Source organism: Camponotus vicinus, unplaced genomic scaffold (assembly GCF_025532165.1).
Source record: "Camponotus vicinus isolate PSW18456_S1 unplaced genomic scaffold, iyCamVici1.0 SCAF_7, whole genome shotgun sequence".
Lineage (NCBI taxonomy): Eukaryota > Metazoa > Arthropoda > Insecta > Hymenoptera > Formicidae > Camponotus > Camponotus vicinus.
Window position 1 is genome coordinate 885,523 of NW_028141979.1, and position 24,538 is coordinate 910,060.

The 24,538-nt window shown below is 40.7% G+C and overlaps 1 protein-coding gene and 2 long non-coding RNA genes across 7 annotated transcripts; 2 read left to right on the plus strand and 1 right to left on the minus strand.

Moving 5' to 3' along the window:
• The first annotated feature begins 211 nt into the window (after positions 1 to 211).
• Positions 212 to 1,749, plus strand: LOC145974873 (uncharacterized). 2 transcript variants are annotated; one of them, XR_014439831.1, is made up of 3 exons: positions 266 to 752; positions 1,261 to 1,459; positions 1,560 to 1,749. It is a non-coding gene; the product is annotated as an uncharacterized LOC145974873 (long non-coding RNA). The 2 variants fall into 2 exon arrangements; XR_014439830.1 differs by lacking the exon at positions 1,560 to 1,749 and having other exon boundaries at positions 212 to 752; positions 1,261 to 1,481.
• LOC145974870 (ly6/PLAUR domain-containing protein 6B) lies at positions 1,048 to 24,538 on the minus strand. 2 transcript variants are annotated; one of them, XM_083104941.1, is made up of 6 exons: positions 23,409 to 24,534; positions 6,250 to 6,411; positions 5,530 to 5,570; positions 4,755 to 4,853; positions 3,558 to 3,632; positions 1,048 to 3,404 (listed from the first exon to the last, which is right to left on the minus strand). In XM_083104941.1, the coding sequence occupies exons 2-6, from the start codon at positions 6,398 to 6,400 to the stop codon at positions 3,198 to 3,200; spliced, it is 573 nt and encodes a 190-aa protein (XP_082961067.1). In that variant the 5' UTR covers positions 6,401 to 6,411; positions 23,409 to 24,534; the 3' UTR covers positions 1,048 to 3,197. The 2 variants fall into 2 exon arrangements, with proteins under 2 accessions (XP_082961067.1, XP_082961068.1); XM_083104942.1 differs by lacking the exon at positions 3,558 to 3,632 and having other exon boundaries at positions 23,409 to 24,538.
• Positions 4,288 to 6,999, plus strand: LOC145974871 (uncharacterized). 3 transcript variants are annotated; one of them, XR_014439826.1, is made up of 5 exons: positions 4,288 to 4,415; positions 4,531 to 4,606; positions 4,690 to 4,963; positions 5,237 to 5,594; positions 5,668 to 6,999. It is a non-coding gene; the product is annotated as an uncharacterized LOC145974871 (long non-coding RNA). The 3 variants fall into 3 exon arrangements; XR_014439827.1 differs by having other exon boundaries at positions 5,289 to 5,594; XR_014439828.1 differs by having other exon boundaries at positions 4,759 to 4,963.

Below are 24,538 nucleotides of genomic sequence, written 5' to 3' on the forward strand. Positions count from 1 at the left end.
ATTAGTTTGGACAAACACGATTAAACGCATTTCCGAGTCCATTATGCGAGCGTGTCTTGAATGCCGCGCATATGTACAGCGCCTATTTATCGCAGAACTATTGAAATTGATCGCGATTCACGTTGCAAGCGAGAAGCGCGTTAATAATAGCGAGTGAATAAACAGTTGACTGTCGTGGCAAATTTATCGAGGTAAACAGTATGAATTAATTACTACCGTGTGGTTGTCACGCTTGTCATTCGAAATGTCTGTCTAGTGATGCGCGAAGTCGTCGCGAGTGGCGCGCGACTCGCGCATGTGTGAACCGCGCATGCGCGTCATACTTCGCGTGCCTCGCGCCGGGAGTCAGACGCCGCGAAATCGTTTCGTGTCGTTCGCGTTTCTTTTATGCGATGAAATTATAATTATCAATTAGTATATCGCGTATAAATTCGGTCACGAGAGTGTCATGTGTGATCCCGGACATCAGTTTAACGTGTCCATCAACTGGGACAAATATTTTCAGCATCGCAATTTCGTCGGTTCGTTCTTGAACGCCGCGCATGCGCGCCATATGCTTCGTGCGATTTTGCTCCGGAAAATCTCTCGGTAATATTTGCTCCATAAAAGTGCATTTTTTGCGTGCGAATCGGTATTGAAAGTGCCGCGTATAATCGTAGCGCATTAATTAGTTTGTATAATCGGCATTAATCGTGTTTCCGCTCACAAAGTGCGTCGAGTGAATAAACGACTGTCATGGTGAATCAATTAAGGTAAGTGATACCAATTAACCGTTGGCGGGCGATATTTGAGTAAATTTGTGAAATGCAATCATGTCGACTCGGAATTAAATGATCCAACGTTATTGGTCGAAAATAAACAGTAGAACGATCGTTAATTGATACGCGTGTTAATTGATACGCGCATAATTAACCGCATTTTCTCATTCACGTGATGATATGGTTCGATCTCAGTTTATATCAAGGTCGTCGATGCTCATCGAGATCACGAATGTCCATCCTAATGGTTCTGTAATAAAATAATCTGTTTTCATAAAATTTCAGCATACATTTTTCATCAATAATGTATTATAATAATTATAAATATGCACATAATATATACATAATTTATACATAGTTTTTATATAACTTATCGTGTAAAAGTAATATTAATCAAAAGTACAAAAAATGATGCATGAGAAAAAGAGAAAATAATTCCGTTTATTTTATTGAAATTGATATGTGTGCGATCCGACTAATTATATATTGAATATCATTACAGCTCAACAGCCTCAAACGTGTTGCCAACGATACGAAAACGAGGAGATTCGTTTGTGTGTGCGATTACAATTAAACGTAATTTCCACTCGCATCCACGTGACTTGATTGACTTTAGGATAAAACATTTCAAGCAGAAATTGACACCGCACCGAATGGAATACATATAACGACAGGAGTATTGTGGTTGTACAACATTCGCAGTGAGTAAATTTATTCAATTTATTACATTTCATTATTTGCGATGATTTATTTCATTATTTGGAATTGTTCGGCAAAATTGCCATACTTCATATATTCCAGAAATAATATTCCAGAATGTAATCCGCTTTACAATACCGCAAGCCTGTTAAATCAAAATTAACAGAATTAATGAAACAAAAATCTCTTTTATTTATTTAAATTTATTCGGATAAATAAAACACGGTTGCAAATGCAAAAATACGATGGATATTCATACAGTTTATGCTATAAAGATAATAAAGAAAAATGTGACAAGTATAATTTTCTTTATTTCATTACCAACAGTATTCTTACATCATGCCGAAACAATGTATAGTATCTATATTGTAATATATTTATGTATAATCGTTAATAATTACGATAGCAGTAAAGAGTTTGTAATAGGCGAGTTTGTAGATGTTGTTAGTAGATGTGTGAATTTAATTTTTTCATTCGATAATTCGAATTCGCTTCTGATGCGTTACTTACGTAATTGAATAATTTTTACATCAAAAAGTTTCGATGTAGCGAGTTTAAGCGGTTTCTTTGACGAATTACGTTCTTATAATTGGAACAAACATTGCACATTCATCATATTAATTGTCAATCACGCGCGATAAAATAATTTTATCCGTTCAATTTTCCACTAAATTAAATGTGAAATATGTGCACATCACAAATATTTTGATATGGAGAAATTAAGTTAATTAAAATTTTTCATACCTTATATAATATTATACACATACAATACACTCTCGCTTTCTACGTTTTATTTTATTATACTCTCTAAATTAATTAATTTTAATCACGATACGTTTCTTTAGCTTTTGATTTTTTGAAAGAGTGTCAAAGTGTATACAAGACGTAGATCGTCGTGGTAAACTACACCACAATATGATTGGTAGTCGATTTTTATTGCGTAGCGTGTCTAGATTGTCGTCGAGTCTCGCCGGAAACGAATTCGGAACTATCGATTTTCTCCAAACCTTCTTCGACCGTACTTTGTGTGCCTTAAGTTCCTTCTACTTCGAGGCATAGCGATACTACCGATACTACGACGAGAAAACAATTCCTTTTGCCATCACGGGGGACCCGTGATTAGTTTCAAGAGTCCCCGATTAATAACGTTTCGGACAGCGCGAAACGGCGCCAAGTTTTTCGACCGCTCTATCCCCGGATCTATCTCGTTTCTCCGAGTCTCTCTCCTGGAATTACTCCCAAACAATTCCTTATGGACACTTTATACCCGAAACGAACGAATTTCGTTTTCCTGGCGTGCCCGAAACACAAGCGTTCGATCGACATACATACTCGTCGAAGATTGCGACTTCCATTAAAGTTAACGGGCTTTAAGTAATAACGGCGAACGCGAGTGAAACGAGAGTACGAAAAATAGAGAATGGCGTTTTCTTTCTAAATAATTGGACGACGATCGTCGTCGAGATCAGCTCGACGAGTGCGAAAAATTGGAGCACGATAAAATGGCCCTCATCCACGGCAGAAATTTGTCGGAGAAGGAGTTTGGTCGGAATTAGACGGCGCGGCGGCGTCAGTTGTTTATAAGTTATCATTCTTTAGGCGTGTGTCAAGCTACAGAAGGAATCACAGAGAACAACGCTCGATCGAGAGACGGCGACGTCACCATCCGCCGTGTGATTTTCGCGCGCGATTTCCGCGCTGTCCGCTTCGCGTGCGCGAATTATTAATGTTGCTGCTTCCTCAGCAATGATATGCATAGAAGAGCGAGGCGGGAAGCCAGAGCAAGCTGGGCCCGTACAGCCGCATCGCCGCGTCAACCCCGTTTCTGCCGGGCCGTTTGCGCTTCGATTTCGACTTGGCTCGCCGTTTGCGCGAGTAGATCGCGTTCGTGGCGTTGGTGGGCGACTCGATATTGCAGTAGCTCAGGTCGCAGCAACTTATGCAAATCTGAAACGAAATAACCGAATTTATTTCACCCGGCTCCGTCGGTATTTCTCTTTTATTTCTTTTTTATATTTTCGTTTCTCCGTCTCTTTCTGTCGCCTCGAGATTGTTTGAGAAACCTCCTCCGGGTACACGACAAAATTCGCTATTTCGCACCTGCTGCGTGTCCATGGGAATGCAACCGACCAATCCTGGCCCGCATTCCTCGCTGCTGACACAAGCCTTGCTTACCTAGAACGGAAGGAAGCGGTGATGGCGCGCGAATGAAGGCGATAATAGAAATTTCTGCTGAAATTTTCGAACCTCGCGATCGGAACTGAATGAATACTTATCCCAATCTGAGAGATGCAGGACGGCAGATATTTTTAAAGCGATTAACGAGATGGAAAGCGTCGCGGCGAGGAAATTTTTCATTCGACGCTTGCCTCTTTAATGACGTTAATTTTAATTAAAAAGTTGGGAGAAAAATTAACTCGCACTAATCATATAGTTAGCACTGTCACATCAGTAACGCGGGACATTAAATCATCGCGTATTACGGTCGTCAGGCGTCAGGAACGTGGAAAGTTCCATCAAAGTTCATCCGTTGGTACATCGACCGGACTCGAGAAGTGCTTAAGCTCGAGAGGGCCATCCATCTCAGCGTCCAGGCCCGAATCCATTCGCGTAACTTCGTTCATTAATAGCCAGAAAATCGATTATCTTTCTAATGTAAACCAATTAGCCACATACGATAACCATTAATTGATTTTATTTAACCGCGTGTGTATCCGCCGTCGATAGACGAAATTTACTCCGATCGCGAGAATCGATGGTTTGTTATTATTAGTTTTCGTTTGTTTTTTTGGTTTGCCTCATGACTCATGACTCGTTTCGAGAGTGTTATTGATCCTGACAAAGGCAACGTTCGTAACTTTTTTAATTCGCTCTGAAGTGTGACATCGAAATAGAGAAATTATATCTGGGAAGAAATAACTTATGCATGTCTTTTAAGCAGAAAATTTATATATAAGAGTAATTCTAAGTTTAAAAAATTCGACTTTATTTATACGCAAAAATAATATATGGTTTTAAATGTTGCGTGTATTCAGTTTTTTATAAAAACATTTTTCAAATATACATTTTGTAGTCTCGGAGAGATATTCGGCTTTAAAATGAAATATGTCGAGGGATCGAGGAGCTACCATCTCTTCATTCACGATAAGGTACATATAAAAACATAGGTATCTCGCTATGAGCTATTTGATAATATATTTGAAATTTATGAAAATCGTGGGGAGGGATATAGTTACGAGCGTGCCTTTCGCGCGATGTGTCAGAGCTAGCAGAGTAAGTGAAAAAAAGTATGCTTGCCAAGACGCTGTTTCCCCGGCTGTCCAGAATGTGCATCGATTGACAGAAATCCCGGCCGCCTGCCGGACACGGCGTATCTATCGCCCATTCGTTGCACATCTGCAAGAATGGAAATGGCAGTAATCTCGATGCAAAGTTTTCATATAAAAATCAAATTTCTTATATTGCCAATATCATCAACCATCTCTTTGTACGAACGCCAAAAAAAAGTAAGTTACGAAAAAACTCATCTCTTGATGATGTCAATCTAAAATATACGACTGCAAATATTATAATATGTATGTATATTGCAAACGAAAATTTTTATTCCTTCCATATTTTTTAAAATTATCGCAAATATTTTTTTCAATTTAAAACAATTATTTAACATGTTAAAAAATGTATTTTATATTGCATTTGTTTTATTGGTCTGTCAAAATATTCTGCAGTTTAGAATTAATGATCTACATGTACATACATTAAACTGCGGCGCATTTTTGCAGAAATTAAATCCTTTATTATTTACATACATTAAACTGCGACGCATTTTTGCAGAAATGCGCCGCAGTTTAATGTATGTAAATAATAAAGAAAAAAATGAGAAGCGGAAGAGGGTTAAAGATAAGATTGGAACTATTACTGCGAAAGAAAAGAAACGGAATAAGGGGAATTTAGAATAAATCGAAATCGATGGCAGAACAATCTACAGAGTTCTACAAAATTGCGGTTGGACCCGGCACGATAGAGCCATTACGGGAGACTCTTAAGGGACCGTTTAATGGAGTCGTCGATATACCTGGTTATCGCTGACGTTGACGCAAGTGTAGCACGTTAGACCTGCAACAGAAAGCATCGAGCTGAGTAAGTGCGTCACTGGGACAATCGGGACGGGATGAAGACGCATTAACTCTTAATTGCACCGTCGTGCTCGTAGAGATACGGGAATTCTATTTGAGAAGGAAGAAAATTAAAGGGAACATACACATTCAGAGATTAAACGTGGTTTATAGAATGTCTAGACGTCCAAGAGTTAACAAGCCGGACTATCAAGTTTAAATAGTTTGACCGCCGAGTTTGTGCTAGAAAAGGACAACTTGCGACAACTCTATCGGGATGGAACAATACGGTCATGTGCGAAACTTAATTTCGTTAACGCCAAGTTACGGCCGTGATTTTATCATGGCGATAAAGGAGGAACTTTCGCAAGGGCGGATTGTACACGAGGAGTGCCGGGAACATGTCATTGACAGAGAGAGGGTTGCGGTACACGTGCGAAGTTGGTAGAAAGGATAAGCGGTAGGTCGGAGATTAGTGGCGTTCGATTGCAGAATCGGCGAGCCGGGATAAACTCGAGTTAGCCCGAGTAAATCATAGTTTTCGTTCGACTCTTTTCTCTTCTTTCCGTCCATCTCTCTCTTTGCTTCTCTTCACCACCGAGTTCTCTATTCTCTATCTTATCTATTCTCTACCGAACGTGTTCGTTTGTCTTTCTCGACGGTTTAGCGCCGATACTCACGGTAGATGTCTTCCTCGTCCGCGCTGACGCCCTTCAGGCCCTCCCGCCGCTTCGTTTCTTCCTTTTCGTTTCCGTTTCCGTTTCCGGAGAGGACGTTTCTGCCGCAAGTTTCCGCAGCCAGAAGCAGCCCGACCATCACCCACGTGATCATTCCTCACATCTCTGGAACGATAGAAATGGGGTCGCGCGTTACGTAAGTGACCTCGACAGGACATTAGAGAACGCCAATTACTCGAGAGGGAGGAGGGTGGAGAGGAGGACTGAGAAGCATTAGAGTCAGTGGGAGGAAAGCGATCGAACGTGAATTTTAATTCTGATCAATCACACCATATCGCGAATATGGTTCTCGAGAAAGATAAGTGATAAAGAGTGACTTTACAATTCAGGAATGTCCGTATTTTTGTCACTTTGACATGAAATGTGATTGTTTGATCTGTCATTTAATCATGTCATTGAATAACATCTTTATATCAAATGAAATTGAAGATTGATTATATTTATAAATGCAGATGATGATAATAGTAATAGCAGTAATTTTTGTTCTGGGAATAAACATGTTTCTGAATACAAACGGAGCAGCACATACAGTGTAGCAGTAAAAGAATATAGCATTACCGAATAAAAATAAAATAGAATATGTAAATAAGGGACATAGAAAGAATAATAACTGTAATGGAACCAGAAATATATGAAAAAAATAGAAAGAAACAATGTACAAAAATAATAATAAGGATGCGAAAATACAAATTTGCTTATTTTGCATGTACGTATTATTAATAAATGACTGGGATTTTTATATAAAAATTACTGCTATTGTATATACTAATTTTTCTAAAAATTTGTATTATATTTTCTAATTTCACTGTTATATTTTTTAATTTCTAGTTTCATATTAATATTATATTTCAATGTTATATTTTTTAAAACTTTAAAATTTATATTACATTTTTGTTATATTATATTTGAACACGTTTCGAGATTGAAGGTGATCGTACGTGAGAACTGTGAACACGTTCTTTCTTTGGCAAGGAAATTCGACGATGGATGTGGTATTCGGATTCGGAATTGCGAAAGGAACGAGAAACGTAACGAGCACGGCTGATTTAAAGTGTCGTTCCCGTCGACGGCGGGAATCTGCCGTTTGCGTACGTGTCGACCAACGGATAGCCTCTGTCTCGGGTGGATGTACATACATACCGATACTGGGATGTCGATCCGAGCCCGATTCTAGGACACGGGCGACCTATTGGCCGACGTCAGTTCCGTGCGCCATATTAGGGTCTCGACGAGTCAATGGATCGAACGTTGGACCTTTCGAGGTAGATAAGGTCGTGTCGTAGCTTTTCCCCCTTTCCCCTCTCCCTCCCTCTCTCCCTAGAGCCCGAGAACCGCCGCAAGAAACGTTTTCGCGATGACAGGCAGCTCCTAATCGAAGTAATTAATTCTGAACTGCATGATCGGGGTCTGACAACTGCTTTCCAATTTCAGCGTAATCAGCAAACTTTTGCGATATTATTACCATTTTTTCATCACTGCGACGCTCAATATGAATGAGAGAATTGTAATAAATTTCTACAATTAAGCGTTAATTTATTACTTTAATGTAGATGTGAAGAATCTGTTGCTCTGAATTTTCATTTCTATTACAATTATTAAAACGTGTAGGTACATATAGTTGTATAGGATTGCAGAGATTACCAAAATTAGTCTTGATGTTGTTTCGAGATTCGAGACAAGTTTTTTAATTAGTTATTAAGACAATACCAAGACTAAGATTGTTAAGAGAAATTACTTGTCTTGTTAAGATTATTGATTTTTTAAAGAAACTAAAATAAGTATATCTGTAAATTAGATGAGAGAAAATCTCACAAAACATATGCACACAACACACACATTATATTACATACTAAATGTAAAAAAATTTATTTCATAAATAAAAACATTTATAAATACATTAACATTAACAAATTAGAAACAAGTTAGAAACAAATATAATAAACAAAAAAATAAACAATATAGAATTTTACACAACTAGTTATACAAAACTTTTGCAGCATATGCGATTTTCTGATTGTGTGCGGCTGTCGCATCTGCATCACTATATGTATACATATATATGTATATATACATTCGTCTTATGCAGTAATGCATATAGCAATGCAGACGCGACTCACCATACACAATCAGAGAACTGCATACATGTATAGTATGCAAAGTTTCGTGTGGATAGATAAATATAAATTGTATGAAACTTTATATTCATTTTTATTATTAACTTTATGTTCATTTTTTTATTAATTGTTTCTAAATTTATTACTATAAGTGTTTTTATTAACTAAATAAAATTTTTTAAGTTTAGTATAAACAAGACGGGATGACAATACAGTATAATATAATTTTTTTTTTTCATCTAATTTGCACAAATATATTTATTTTATATATATATTTTTTATTTATTTATTTATTATATATATTGTGTTTTGAGAAATAAGTGAATGACACAATAATAATAATTACTTAAATTATATATTATTTTAAATAATTGTTCAGTATTAGATAAAAATTGATAAAATCGAGACAAGATAACACACAAGACGAAATTTTCAAAGACAAAAATTCACTCAAGACAAGATAATTTAAATTTTAGATTTTTACAAATATTGTCTCGTTTCAAATCTTGTGCAGTTTCTATACAATTGTATTATTCATTTGTGATAATAATATAAAATTGTAATCTCTCTTTTTAAGAGAAACGAAGATTAAATATAGTGGTTTGAAGAGAGAGCAGTTAAGAAGCAAATAATAACTTTTTGTTGACAGAAACTTTAGGATACGGTAATTGCATTTCGCAAGAAACATCATGAAACATACAAGTGTCGTTACATGATACGTATAATCACAGCTAATTTATAGCAGTTTTAAGCTCGATCGCGTTACGCGCTTGTATTTAATTCATTCTTGTAACAGAACTTGGCTTCTTGATGTCCCCCAATATTTCCTTGCTTACGTCCTTTTCTGAATATTCTCGAGAGCTTGAACTCTCTTAACGGAGTGGTTAATTACACACTTACTAACTTTGCTTTTATCCGTGCTCCACTTATTCGTGAAGTTTGGCGCTGGATAATATATATATATATATATATAATGCACTGTATTTTTCCTCCCCCGCCGTTTCGCGACATCACGAAGGAATATAACTTTGTGGCAAAATGGCGTTTTTACGTGCATCGTTCCAAGAACCCGTCCCGAGTTTGTCTTTTCCTCAGCTTCGTTTTAATTAGTTCGAGTAGCCGATGGAAAATTGTGCAAAGTGAACGGGGTAGACTTTGCGCAAAATGTGCGATACGCCCGATTCTTTTAATACGCGATACGCTTTAATTAGAAATCATAATAAATTATTCAACATCTCGTTTGCTTCAAATAATATTGTTGAAATAAAACGAGAGATTTATATTCGCTTTAATGAGATGCATCTGAAATCCTCTTCGCTCGTGTGTCGCTTGACTGCTCACAATTTCGAAGTTTAATTATTCAAGACAGACGGAAGTGACGGATTCTACGGAGCGCTTTGAAGCCCATAATTTGGATGCGGCTTTGTAAATGTATATAGCCCCGCCTTGAATCCTTGCAAAAGTTTTCGCCGTTTATGCAAAATAACCATGCATCAGGATAAGAAAATCATTTTATGTAAAATGGTTCGCGCGCGTGGAAATACATGTCACGAAACACCTGTCGCGCAAAACTTTTTCGCGAGCCTGGCGCACAAGCATCGAGTGACAAAGCCCCGCTATTTATTGGCCATGTCTGTCTGACAATACGAATACCTTTCCTCTCTCATATCGACGTGCTTTTATCCCGTCTGATATATGTATGGGTATGTATTTTCACGGTCGTGATTGAAACTTTACGCGTAATATTGCGTTTAAAATTAAAGCAATTAACTTTCGTTCGCAAAATGAATCGACTATCCATCGATGGAATTTCTATCGATCAAATTCAGATTAACGCGCGCTAATGATTTCAACCAGTCCCGTAAACGGGACGTTGATCGAGTAGTTATGTATATCGCCATACGCGTTATGCGTGTCTGGCTTTTGATCGAGTATAAACGCATTTGGCGTATCGGATTACGGGGAACATATCATTAATCCTAGAAAATGTAGCTTCCGTTCTAAGCACAGATTTTCAAACGGCTTAAAATTCGTAACGCTGCGCGCATTACAATCCGATGAATTATCGGAGAATGTATAAATCAGAAGTGGAAATAAATAAAAGAGCGCGCGATCATACGTTAATCATGTTATACAGTTACGCCCATTGATTTTCGAGCTGTCAAACAAATTTCCGTTGTGCAATAATCACGTGCATTTAATTACCGATCAAATCAATTTAAATGAACTAATCGTTAAAAATTATCGATTTCATCTCATCTCGCGCGAAAGTTGTCGACGGGGAATACATTTTTTTTTTTTCGTAAAAACAAATGCCAATTTAATTCCGCATCAATCATGGCGGCCCCCGCGTCCTCGAACTCACGATTAGCTTAAAGGGGAACTATTTTTCAAGAGGCAACTTTTAAAGAATATTTTGTTATCCTGTACACAAATAACCAAAGACTCGAATCTTAATTTACACAATTTTAATAACGATTATAGTATTTTAGAAGCAACATAAATTCAAAACTTGTAATAAAATTAATATGTGTAACAAGGATTCTGATTATTTTCGTGGAAAAATTTCTGGATCAAATGTTTACGTAAAGTTTTGCATTCGAGTGAATATAAAGGAGACATAATTGAAACTATTTTAATTAAATTTAATTAATCCCATTTAATTATTTTAATTAAAACATTATCTCTACAGGCAAATTTGAACGAAATTGCGTAGAGGAAATATTTTATATAAAATGAACATTCGCTTGGCGTAATATGATCGAAACGAATGGGCGTTTCAACTGTCGCTGATTAAATGAATATGAGTAAAGTTTTGACCGCAAGAAGCACGTGAGGGTGGAACCGGACGAAAATGTAATTATCGCGTCGATAATGCGAGAACTTTATTTAAATTATTCACCGCGATTAACCGCGACAAACAAAGTCACTTGGACAAGCACACACGCGCAATTTTTTGTGACTTTCTGCAATTGTCTCTACCCTAAGTTATATAATATATTCGCGCTTTTTTGCCTATTAACACGGAAGTAATACCCGGTACATTTTCAGCATGTTTTCTAAACATTCGTAGCAATGAATCGGGATAATTGCGAATTCGCGCGAACTCGCCTCGTCTAAAGTTACCGCTGCCGGATGTAGGTGGTATAGGCTTACCGGATGAATAGATTTACGCTGCGCCATAAATGCGTCGGAAATTGAAGAAAAACAGGTCGACGGTAATCCCGTGTTGAATTTTGTACGCTTTTAATGCGTTATGATAATATTACGTTAGATGTACGTTTCACGTTGTACAGTGTTAAGCGTTATGCGAGAGATCCTCTTTAATCCGGAAGCGTCACAAAACCCGCAAGTGAATTTTCATATATATAGTTTCAATATTTGAATATAGTCCTTGACACACTTATATAATTCATAATCCGATAGTATTATATATATTTGACTTTATTATATATAATATACATATAATATAGAATAAGTTAAAAGTATAGCATTACTTATACAAGGAAATTATTTTAATGGACGAAAATATAACATAAATATAAGTATCAATAAACATTTTAATAATATAAATAAACATAAATATTATCAATAAATATTTTATTATTGTTATTTTATGCTTCAATATCATACAAGCGAAACATTATAACAAATAATAACAGAAATATTAAATTTTTGATTCTATAAAATAATTTTCCTCTACCATTGGATCTTAATTTGACAGATTTTATTGTGGGAACTTGATGAACTTGATAGAAGTGTCCAAAAAATGAAACCTATCAATCAAAAACAATTGTAGGAATATTTACAAATATGTTGGAATCAGATATTAAAAATAAAATCTTATTAAAAAGAATTATCATCAAGGATGTCGAAAATATATGCGGCAGCTTTGAAAGCAAAGAGAGCTATTTTGAAGGATAAAAGTTTAATATTTCTGTTATTATTTGTTGTAACTTTTAATTTTGATAATATTAAAGCATAAAGTAACATATGTAATGAGATATAATTTCGTAATATTAATATTTGTTTTTGTTTATCAAAGTAACGATCCAAACTTCCCTGCCTCTACAAGTGATGCGATACTTTTTATTTATACACACCATAGTGAATGCACCTTTCATACACAAATTTTTACCAATCTTTGCACCTATTTTATATTTCTTATCTGTTAGGTGGCAACTACGCGCCCGACGATTTCAAGCGGACTTCTTTCTGGGATGATTGCGACGCGGGTCGGCAAAGCACAAAGGGTAAGTCACAAAGTGTATTTGCATGTTGCGCTCGTTGGTGAATCTCGCGCTACCGCGAATTCGTCAAAGCGATTTGCAATCTATTGTTTATCCATCCATCGCGACCGGTAGCCAGCGTACTTTTCCGTCTCCGCGAAAGAGAGTGAACGACATTGCAACTCGGCGATTTCTCCGAGGGATACGATGTTCCGGGTCAAGAGTCGACCGGATTTCTCTTGTTATTTATTCAATGAGAGTTGGAGACGTTTCGCCGAGTTTCGCGGTAATCCTGGCTGTACCATTGCCGCAAAGACACTCGGCACGAAGCCGAGGATGAAGCGAGGGTTAAAACGCGGAAAAGGGATTCAGACCAGCGATGAGCGCTATGATAAATATAATATATTTCCGACCGGGGATATATGCTTACGAAAGAAAGAGCATACAAATTATATAAATTGCTCTTTTACGTTTTGTTCGGAAATTTCAAATTTTCCTCTTGAAATTTTTTAATATATATATATTTTTATTTTTATAAAATGTTTGCGCCATTATCACTAATTAATTAGCATAGCACATTTATTGATCAATTTGATTGAAATTTATTAGCTGTATAAAGGCAGAGTTCATAATAATAATAATTTTGCGACATTATCGCGAGAAATTGCAAATTAATGAGAAAATAACAATTCTTTTCAGAATTTTCCCACTAAATGATAATTGCGATATCACGAACATTGAGAGAGTAGCAATTAACTTAACGAGACTCCTTTCTCTGTAAAATGTCGGGTTTAGAAGTTTTGGAAAATGATTGCGAGCAATGTTGGAAAAAATGCGATTCGCTTTTAAACCGGTCTGGAAATATGCGAAAGTGAAGGCGGAACGCGAGACGGATCAAAGTAAAAGCCGAAAGTGTGAGGTCGCACTGGTAACGTGGAAATGTTCGTACTAGATGGAAAGGGTCATTTCACGGGTTGGAAAAGTATGCGGTTGGCGGATGAGGACGCGTTGCTTTATTAAATATGGAAGCTCACGACTTGTGTGAGCCAAGCTTCTCTCGCACGCGTGTCTGCGCGCGTGTGTTTGCGTGTGCGTGGGCGTACGCGAGGGTGGCAAGAGTAGCGAGGGGGTGAAACGTGACGGGACGTATCCTTCCGAATCTCGTAATTCGCACGGTGGAGAAATTTGTACGTCGCCTCCCCGCTTTTATCGTGTTTCTTACACGGCCCACTCATCTCCGTAAGTGCTCGACGGTGGACGCCGCGGGGGTTGACAGGGGTTTGAAGGGGGTAGCGGGAACGGGTTCGGAGAACGGGTCGATGATAAAGCTGCCATCCCACGTGTCCCTTTCCCCCCTCACCTCGTATATCGTCGTCCCTTCGATTCTTGCCGAAGCCCGCGATAGTTTGGAAAGAACCGCTTGCGGAGTAACCGCTCGAGTAACTACAGCGAAATCACGTTACAACTACGCGAGTAGTTCTCCCTCCGTCGAAGCTTGAAATTAAATTTGTCATACCTGATTTTCGTTATATCGAGTTTCCCGTCTACATCGTTATGGACGGTGACCGAGGAATTCAATCGAATCTCATAGCGAGGAAAATTCTATTCTCTCTCGGTGTTTCTCCAGCTTCCGGTGTCCGCGGTCGCGCGCGTGATACACGTCGTACCCTTGCCTCTCGATCTTGACGAAACGAGCGAATCGCTTGTATCGTTAGGCGAAACGTTCCGCCCGATCTTTTTTTTTGTATCCCTTCATTACTCGAATGGCTTTCGGGCATCTCGAGAACGCGGTATGCTCGTTCTTTCGCGAATCTATTCTCGACGGTCGTTCAAGAATCCGAAAGCGGAGCGTACGGAACGCGCGTACTGATTGCGCGATGCGATCGCGCCGCCGGAAATGGAGCGCTGTAAATTGTGTGTGAACAGCAATTCGGCTCTAAAATGCCGGAAATGCAGTCGATTTATTTCTGAAAAGTACCCGCGCATCCCGCTGCAATCCACCCCGCTTGCTTGTCTATTAGCACTACATTTTAGGCAAAATACCTTTCGCTGAGTAAAACGTAATGCATATAATGTGTGTATGTGTGTGTGTATGCGTGTGTATGTGTTGGTAAATTTATTTTTATGAATTTAATAACGCTTTTAAATTATTTTTTTTTAACGATACACGTGTAAACCTGCGATTAATGCTCGACGTAATTAAGAGAGCTAAAAAGCTGCAATTAATGCAGCTTTTAGACTCAAAGATCCGGAAATCTTATTTCACTAAAGCTGCGATAAACTTTGAAAGTTTAATGGTATGTGCGTCGGAATTAACTTTTTTTTTCCCCTCTTCTCACTTAAACCTAAACTGTCCCCGTAGGGAATAACGCTCTGTCCGCCTTCGGTAAATCGAAGTCGCGGGAATCAATTCAATCCAAGTAAACGTAGAGAGATTATTTGTCTATTTCTTCTCTATTATTTTCTTTGTGTATTACTTTTCTTTTTTCGGTCGCTTTTTTCTTTTTCAAAAACGTGAGAAGCAAGGAACTAGACACGCTAAGAAACTACAAACGAGACGTCGTATCGATTCTCAATGCTGTCGTTTCTTTGAACAGGACCGCACAAAAGCCGAGAGAAATCAAAATGCTAAAGTGGTTCGTGCCTCGATCAATCGGGGACGCTTCCGTCCGAAAAATAAGGAAGTTTGCGGTAGAATAAATAACTTTGTTCTTCTCTCGAAAAATAAAAGATGGGAAAGAGAGAAGGTATCCGTAGCGTAAAATTAATTCTATACAATAAATTAATTCTATACACAATATATTTATATATCTTAATAAAAACGCGCAAATCACTTTATTAAAATTACACAACGACTGGATTATGCGGAATAAGTCGGTAATAAAATTCCGGGTTGATTCTCGGTCGAGGGGCTGCAATGAAGCTCTGAAAGAAAGGGACGATAAATTATATTTTATGGCTAGTCAAATATAATGAATAAAGATGTATGTCGCGCGCACACGAGTTATGTAATTTACTACCAACGAGTGTTTCGCGAATGTAGCTTTTCAGCTCGCTTTCTCTCTACATATTTTTTTTTTTTTTTTTTTTTTTTAAATAAAAGCAACGGTCGAGTGTCATTGTGCTGCTAACGGTGGTAATTATCGATCAACGCTCGCGCCATTCGGTTAAAAGAATAAAGACTACGGCTGAACTTACGCGCGTTTGTGTCCTTTGTTAGATCGCAGCGAGACCTAAAAAGCGCGCTATCACCGATGAAAGATTAATGATGGCAATTATAGACTCGGAGCGGTGTAAATTAAACGAAAAGCCGGGGTTGTGTCGACGGAGCAAATATCTGTTACGCCGCGAGTAATTTACAGAGTGTACACAGGTTCGCCGTGTACCGTGCCATTACACGATACTCGGCATTACGCTATCGTAACGATCACTAACCGGTACGATGCTTATGGCAGTATCAACGCAAAGTTGCAGTTTGCGCGAGGCGAAACGACGATAATTATCGGAAAAAGTTGGGATCGTCTGGATTCGGCGAAAAAGGGATGAGCAGCAGTAGTAACGGGCGCAACACCCACGTTACAGCCACCCACGATCGTTGGTGAATATCGCGCGATGGCGGCGGCGGTGGCGACGGTACCGGTGTCTGAAACCCACTTCCAGTTTAACGCGATTGTGCAAAATCAATTACCGCGGAGTTGGCGTAATATACGAGAGAAGTTTACCGCCGAAAGTGTCCTCCTCGCACGGCATCGGCCGAACTTGTCGCGCACGATCCCAATTCTCGATCCTCGGGACTTTAACTCGCGAAATTATAGCCACCTAGGCTGCCGCCGAGCTCGCCCCCGGATCCGACTCTCGCAGAATCGTCGCGAAACACTCGTAGAAACAGTCGCGTTAGATAACCGCGACGATGACTACGCGATTCCGACCTCTCTCTCTCTTTCTCTCTGTCTCTGTCTATCTCTCTCTCTGTACCGTTAATGCTGGGCGTACCCGCAAATTCCCTTTATTGCGGCACTTGGCCGATACGCGCCATCGGACTACAAGGACATGGTACTGACCGGGGAAAGCGATCCCGGATAGTTCGCTCTAAACGAGGTGTGTAACCAAACCGCGGCGATACCGATTTCTAGAGAATCCGCTTTAACGACGACCTCTCCCGCCCGTACTTTTCATTCCGTTCGGTTAATCCTAAAAATTGGATAACCGGTAACACACCGGTCGTGCACGCTCTACTGCCGGGTTATCGAGGATATAATGGACATCTTCCCGCGCTCTGTCGTCCATATCCCCCGGATATCGCGTAATGCGAATGTAAAAGCTCCAACACAGAGAGATGAGCACGGAGCGCAAAATGTAGCCGTGACGTCACCGACCGAAGGGACGCTCGGCAATCCATTTCGTAATTTAATTATGAGGCTGTTACAATTTCGCTTTTTCTTTGGGAGCGCGAGTGTATTGCACACGAGGTAAAAGAGACCTCTTTTATGCGAGCCAAGATTCGAGCTTGTTCGCGACAGGCAAATTTATGGAGCCGTAAGAACGATAACGGCGGAAAAAAGTGATTTTCATGCCGGAATAAAATCATCTCTTTGTCGAACAAACGTCCGCACAATTGTTCTCATTTTGATATTAAACCTTGCGGAACTTGCAAAAAAATGGTAGACGACTATATGTTGGAGGAATGGACCATAATCTACTTCGGCTTTTCATTACAAGCCTGTTAAAACCTCGCTTTTGCACTCGCCCTCGGGATTCCTTTGCTAGAGGCGCTTTATGGCGCGATATATCGCATTTAAATGTGAAATTTGAATTTTCCTGGCGTAATTAACGGTGGCTAATTAGTTACAAAGAAATGTGATTTTGATATATTTATATTTATATGTATGTTTTTTATTCCGTTAAATTGCAAATCTTTGTTTACGCAAACAAATACATTAATTACTCCTGCTTTGTCTTTTAGCTAGAAAAGATTTAAATTACCATTTTACATTCCAGTGGAATGTCCAAAATTCGATTTTAGAATTTAATCACGAATATGTCTACTATCGGTTTGCGTTTGCTCGCGTTTGTTTTTGCACGTTCTTTTTTTTTAATTTTAGGAAACACAATAAATTGCAATCTTTTTTCGCAAACAAAGTATATATTCGTTTACTCGTACGATGGATTTATGATAATAATTATATTTGCCAGAGAAGTTGTAATTTCACATCGATATCGTTGTTCCGCTCGAGAATTAAAACTATTTGTTTATTGAACGTGTAAGCCGAACGATTGTCATTCTCGAATTTTGAATTGTCTCTTTCATAAAAGATTGAAAATATCGTTCTGTTCTAGTGGAATGCAATCCATTCCGGAATTTAATTACGAATCGGTTACAACTTCGCTTTCGCCATCGCGAGATTTTTCCGAAAGCTCGGAATATCGCATCTCTATTTTTGCAGGCAAGACTGGAATTTTTACAGTCAGTCGCGAGTCACTTGTAACGTCAACAATATCAACGGGGAAATGAGATTTTAATACGATATTGAATTGACGTGAAAAATCAAAAATCTCTTTCTCGTCGAACAAACGCGATAATTGACTCACTTTTAATTCCAAATTTTCCATTATTTCCAGAACATCGAGGATATATCGTTTTCTATCGGCGTGGACCGTCGATTCATTGCATAATTTAATTATAAGTTACTGGGTCGCTCTCAAAGGGGCTTTTGTTGTCTCCGTAATGAGTAACCTGCAAATAAATGAGTTAAGTTTCTCGCGCCGTTTTGTTGGACGCGCGAATTCAGCATCTTCGGTCGTCTCCAAAATTCTTCATTGCTCGCTGTCTAGCGCATGTCATGTTGATTTATCGCCATTCTTTCTTTGTCCCTTTTCCGTTACTTGTATAAAGGATTGGAAATACCTGTTCCGTGGTCGCACATAATGCTGCTAAAACCGAGGAAAATTTATCGCGACTACAAGTCGCCGCAGTACGGCCATCCCCGCCAGTAGCAGGGGTGTTACTTTATTTCACTTCCGCTACGTCATTGCTATACTCATGTGGACGCGTGTGAGTAGGTCCCTTGCACACCTTTGTGTAAACCCACTGCAGGCGTCACGGCCACAGAGTCTGCCATAAATTCGACCGTGGGATTTCGCCAGGCCCGAGGAAAAGGGATCGGTCCTCTTACCAGCAGCCTTAGCGAAATTATGTTATTTGATTTAGAGGACTGATAACCGGCTGGAAGTCGATGAAGTAAATTAAACGAGCGGCAAAGACAGAAGGAGAAAAGAGAGAGATGGAAAGAGCAGCAAGCGCGCGGTTGTTTCTCGAAAGATTTCCTCTCTCGCGCCTCTCGATAATCCTCCCGGGGACAATGGGAAAGAAAAAGGACGAGTTTCGGAGTCGATAATTCGAGCACGATGGTGGATCTCGGAAAGACGAAGGGGATCGAGAATCCACGAGAAGAAGAAATGAAAGCGGAAGAGAAGCCCCGATATCATCTCAAGAGCGTCTCACCGATGCTTTTAATTGATTGCGGAAATTGAGTTTCGCCCCTTCTCCGTGTTTCGCACCTGTACTTATATACATGTATATAAGCTGAAAGGGCAGAGAGCGCAAATTACTTTTTCAGTTTCGGAAGTTTGTCGGCGCGATATGATTTTTATCCTCGCGCGGATTTCTTCTTTTGCAACTCTTGTAATCATCGCGGGTCTCGTTTACAAGCGTTGGATCACGTCGAACTAAACGAGAGATAAAGAAAGATAAAGGGAGAGGGAGACACGGATTTGTCCTCTGCGATTTATTTTTCGAACGATAAAACTTGCCGGACCAACTTTCGAATAACTTACAGTCATTCCTGATAAAATATGTTTTCTGGAGATGAAATATGCGCTGGAAATTTCCCGCGGTCCGCCGTCTCTTCCCGGCAACGAGAAATGTCCGAAACTTTTTTCTTCCTTACGAGCTTCTTACGAATGCTACGGCACTGGCTGGGTCGACAACGTTGCCTTCCGAAGCTTTGAAGAAGACAGTCAACTAAAATTAATTTTTCAAACTTTTAACAATTGCAATTAATTGTTGGACGTTTGTTGGTTATTGTCGACCTCTGATTTTGACATTTTTTAGTAAATTAATTCAATTTTTATTGACAAAGCAATTACCAGTGTAAAGTTTACCTATCTAATTTTAAATTTTTTTTACTTATTATATGTCAAATAAAAATTAATTATTAATCCCAATTATGTTTTCAAGAATGATTGTCGCGAGGCATTATTTATTAATTATAACAAAAATAATTATTTTCAATAGCGCACATATTGCATGCGTGACTTTCAATCCAATTTGTATTGCGAATATATGCGTAACATATGAATTATAGGAAAATTGATTATCGAAAGAAATTTGATATTTAAAAAGTCAGTGATAAACAGAAATTAATCACACAGATACAGTCAATTTGGTCGTAAATAACATTATTTCCAAGATTAACTTCACGGTTGGACATCGTACACGCACATTATGTACGTTATTGAAAATAATTATTATTTTGTTATAATCCGTCAATAATTATACTTGAAGAGATAATTGGTTCGACAATCGATTTCCTATCGATTTGACATGTAATGCAATTAGAGAAAAATAAAAAATTTCTATTAAACAAACTAACTTTACGCTGATATTTATTTTACCAATAACAAATAACCAACAAACGTCAAAATCAGGCCAACAATTATCCAACAAACAAGCAATGATTAGTTGCGATCGTTAAAAGTTTGAAAAATTCATTTTGCTTGACTATCCTCGACAGAGTTGTCTTTCGAAAGAATGTTTGATCAAGTGGAAAGGAATAGGACAATGGGGAAAGCGGAGACCCGCTTTACGAGCGTGTCAACGAGCGATCACGCCAAGCGGAATTGCGGAGACGTACACATTCGCTCTCGTTTGCCGCGCGATGCATTCGTCGGACTGTCAAAGTACCAGAGTACCAATTGAAGGGCAGGGGAGGATGAGGGCGACATGATTGCCTTTGACGCGAGAGCAATGAAGTAACGCCGTACACCTCGCGGCGCAAAACCCTTTCTGTAATTCGCGCTTCTCGAATCTCGTCGCCTACAACGTCTACCTATTAATCCTATCCCACGTATATCCGTGCGAGGGAGGAGATACGCCGAGTACGTTGCCGTGTATACACACATCCAACCCCGGTCTCTCCACCGTGCGCCTCGACTGTCTGTTAATATAATGCATGACACGCGCATGCAACACTTCCCGCGCCGAAAACAGCACGCACGTACGCTCGCTCGGCACGCACGCACGTCTCGCCGCTGCATAGAGAGCCACCCTCGTCCTCCCCGCCGCTCCCGCTTCTCCACCGCCCCCGCTATCCCGAGGGTAACCTACCGCGAGGGTAATCCTGCGCGGCTGTAATTTCGGGAACGCCTTTCAGTTACCGATAATTAGCCGATAATCTCTTTCCGAGGGAACTTTAGTCGCGGTCCGGCGGCTATTTAATCGCGCGTTCTCCGCTATTTCTTCCTCGTTTCTTTCTCTCTCTCTCTCTCTCTCTCGGCCCTTTATCCTCCTCCCGACTCGCTCGATCCTACCCTTCCTAGTCCCTCGTTTCCGCCGTTCTACCCACGACTAACCTTTGTTTCCACCCGCCTTGCAAGTTGGTAGAATCCGCAGCCAAGTTATATCGCCCCGCCGTTACTTGAATAAATATTCCTAATTTCGTACTTGTCTAACTCCGGACGTACGTAAAATATTCCTACCTTTATGCATCCCCCGTTGAGCGTTAAGAATACGTAACTGTGACTCTCGGCATTGTTTAATTTTCCGAGTCTGCGAAACGCGTCGGCACGGCTCGTCGCTGCGAGCCGCAGGGGTAGGTAGGTAGGAAGAGGAGCGCTTATCTCACGGCTTTCGTAGATTTCGCCCTCGTTCCTCTTCTTTTTTTCTCGCGCCCGGCTCGTGGAGGAGCGAGTAGTTACTCTAGCCTTATATAAATGCTAATATAAATGTTGTATATCGCTCCCCCGGATGCGGACAATGTATCTTTGGCAAAATTACAGCCGCAGCCGCGGTCCCTTTCCATCGAGTCTCATACGAGCAAATTTTTCGCGAGGAATTCACGCGCGGAATTTGTCATTCTCTCTCTCTTTCTCTCTCTCTCTCTCTCTCTCTCTCTCTCTCTCTCTCTCTCTCTCTCTGTGCGCGGTGATAGATCCATGACATATACAAGGCGAAATCAAATCTTGGCGCAACCCTCTGACACGACGAGATACGTGTCTTGAAAGTTGTCGGCGTCCATTCTCAAGCCACGACGGCGACGACGACATTGATTCCGGGAATAAGGCTGAAAAATATGTCGACTCACTCCCCAACTATGTGGAATTCGCCACCTTTAATCCCGTCCTGCGTTTCTGCTCTCGACAACTTCTCTCCCTCTCTCGTCAGATCTCGCGTCCGGATTTTGCTTCCGAGTCACTCGCGCGCCTATATAAATGCTAATGTTATACATCGATGTGGTTCGCACGAGAGAGATCTGCCGCCTCGAAGAAGTAGTACAGATTTTGATTCGGATGTAATCCATCTCGCGATATTGCGCGCGACGCCGTCTGATCTGTGAAGATTGATCGATGCCGACCTTTCCGAGATAGCTCATTAATTAATAGGAACAATGCGACCTCGAAATTGATTCGAAGGAAAAGAAAACTTGAAAGAGCGTTTTATATACGTGCTACGCGATACTTTAGTAAAGTTATTTGAAAAAAAAAATATACGGACACAAAAGAGAGAAGAGAGATGTATGCCAATAATATATACGAATAAAGATCTGAAGAATAAACGCGCTGTATTTTTTTGCATAGCACAGGCGGTCTCTTTTTGAAATCGCGAAAAATGGGTCGGCTGAATCTCGAGGTCATATCCTTCAACCGTATCGACAGCGCTGCCGACGTCGCCACCAAATGCAATTTCAAAGTAAAATAGAAAAACTTTTTCGAATTAAACGGAACAATCGGGGGTGCGCGCTGAGCAATTAAATACTTCGCAGTTCAAACTTATTGAATAAATTATGTAAGGCGGACTCGTTTCAGCGACGATTAATATACCAACGTTAAACGCCAGGTCGGGGCTTTCTTCTTTCCCTTTTTTTTCCATCGCTAATCAAATTTCTCTTCGGAGATCTCGGCGCGAAAGCTATCGTTAAGCACGATTCGCAATGTATGTACGCGAGGCCAGAACGATCGGTCGATGCGATGCCAACCGTGTGTTGGATTTCGCGCCAAATGTGCTGGCTTAGGCAGCGTGCATGCATCCATTTACCAGCTCCCATGATCCCATCGACGCGATCTAGGCTTGAAAAATGACTGGCAATAAAATCTCTCGAGCGTGAAACGTGATCCGAGGAAAAGAAAAAGAAGAAGAGGAGAGAAAAACGGCGGAGTAACCAAGTTTAGGGGAAAAAGTTGAAGAAAAAGAAAATCTCTTCCCAAAAATGTTGCCTTTTGAAAGTTTTCTCCTGCCAACGTACTTGATATGCCGGACAGACGAGACGTATCGATCCTTCTATTTTTGATTCGGTCGAAGGGACTTGTTGTGGTCGAGCTTCTCGAGAATTCTCGAGCAACCGCCAATTTTCTTGCCGCATCCCTCGTTTCTGGCGAAAACTAATCTCGTTTCCGAAATAATGGGCGCTTACAACTACGCAGATATATCAAGGCGAGCGTTTCCGCGGCATAATGCAGCTCGGCATTGCGCATAGGTACTTACTTGGAATATCCCAAACGCTGTGCCGAGGTGTTCATTTGTCCGCACGACCGTCGTCACGATCATTACTCTCTCCGGCTCCTCTACGGCTGCCTGTCTCTCTCGCTCTCTCGTTCCTCTTCTCCCTCTCCCTCTCTCCTTCTCCCTTTCCCATTCGCTTCTCTCGCGAGTAATTTCTCTCTCTCTCTCTCTCGCTTTCTCTTTCGTCGCCCCTTCCTCCTGGCACCCTCTCAATTTTCCGCAGTCTCGAGTCCCCCCTTCTGTCGTGCACAAACACCGTGTACTACTCGCTTTTAACTATCGAGAGCAAAGAACCGCGTAGTAGATTGGTTCGCGCTACTCATCGTAGGCAAGCGTGTGCAGAGATACACGCGTACGATACACCCGCGCGCGCGCATACCTCAAGGCTCAATCCACTGCAAACATCCCGCGGGTCTCATCCACCGAGGGAAATGGTACGGTTCTCCTTCTCGCGGTGCGAGGGTAAACGCGTTCGCGGTTCGACCCACTTTGGAAGAGTGCAATTTCACGCGATCCGACCTCGCTGTCTTTGCCCGCTCGATCGATCGATGACTCCGATCGGTGATGCGCCTATCGAGCACACTCTGCTACAATTTCGTCCACGATGTCGCAGTGCGTGTCAATCGCAACGTCGAGTCCTCTCTGGTACCGCTGCTGCTGCTTCCGAACGTCATATTCGATTTTTGAACGGCTACGGCCGCCAGTCGGCTAACGATGACGTGACGAGCGTAGATCTCGAGGCCGATCATGACAGCCCCCTATTCCTCGCGCTGTCTGCGAATCATCCTGTCGCGTCTCGCGCTCGTTATATACTGATCGGGCCAACTCGGGAGCGGAGAGACGATCTCGTATCGGGATCGGCGGGGATGCTGGGACACGAGAGGACCATGTGCGGTGCGCGCGCGCGCGCGCTCGTGCGATGCCGCTGGCGACGCGGATGCTGTGTGTGCGTTCCAAAACACGCAGAAGGGCGCGCGTTCGTGTTCGTTGCGAGAGCGCGTTTTCGTGTGCGTTCTCGAAGGCACGCAAGCACCGCGTCGACGCGTCGGCCGGAGGCTGCGGGCCGCCCGCGGTCCAGGCTGCCGCGCGATACACTGCGAGCCGACGGTGCC

Bases quoted from the DNA above. Each gene is read 5' to 3' on its own strand.
- LOC145974870 (XM_083104941.1), bottom strand. From the start codon at position 6,400: ATGATCACGTGGGTGATGGTCGGGCTGCTTCTGGCTGCGGAAACTTGC. The intron at 5,571-6,249 runs GTGAGTATCGGC...TTTCTGTTGCAG, and splicing joins GGACGAGGAAGACATCTACC to GTCTAACGTGCTACACTTGC. The intron at 3,633-4,754 runs GCAAGCATACTT...CTTCCGTTCTAG, and splicing joins GCCGGGGAAACAGCGTCTTG to GTAAGCAAGGCTTGTGTCAG.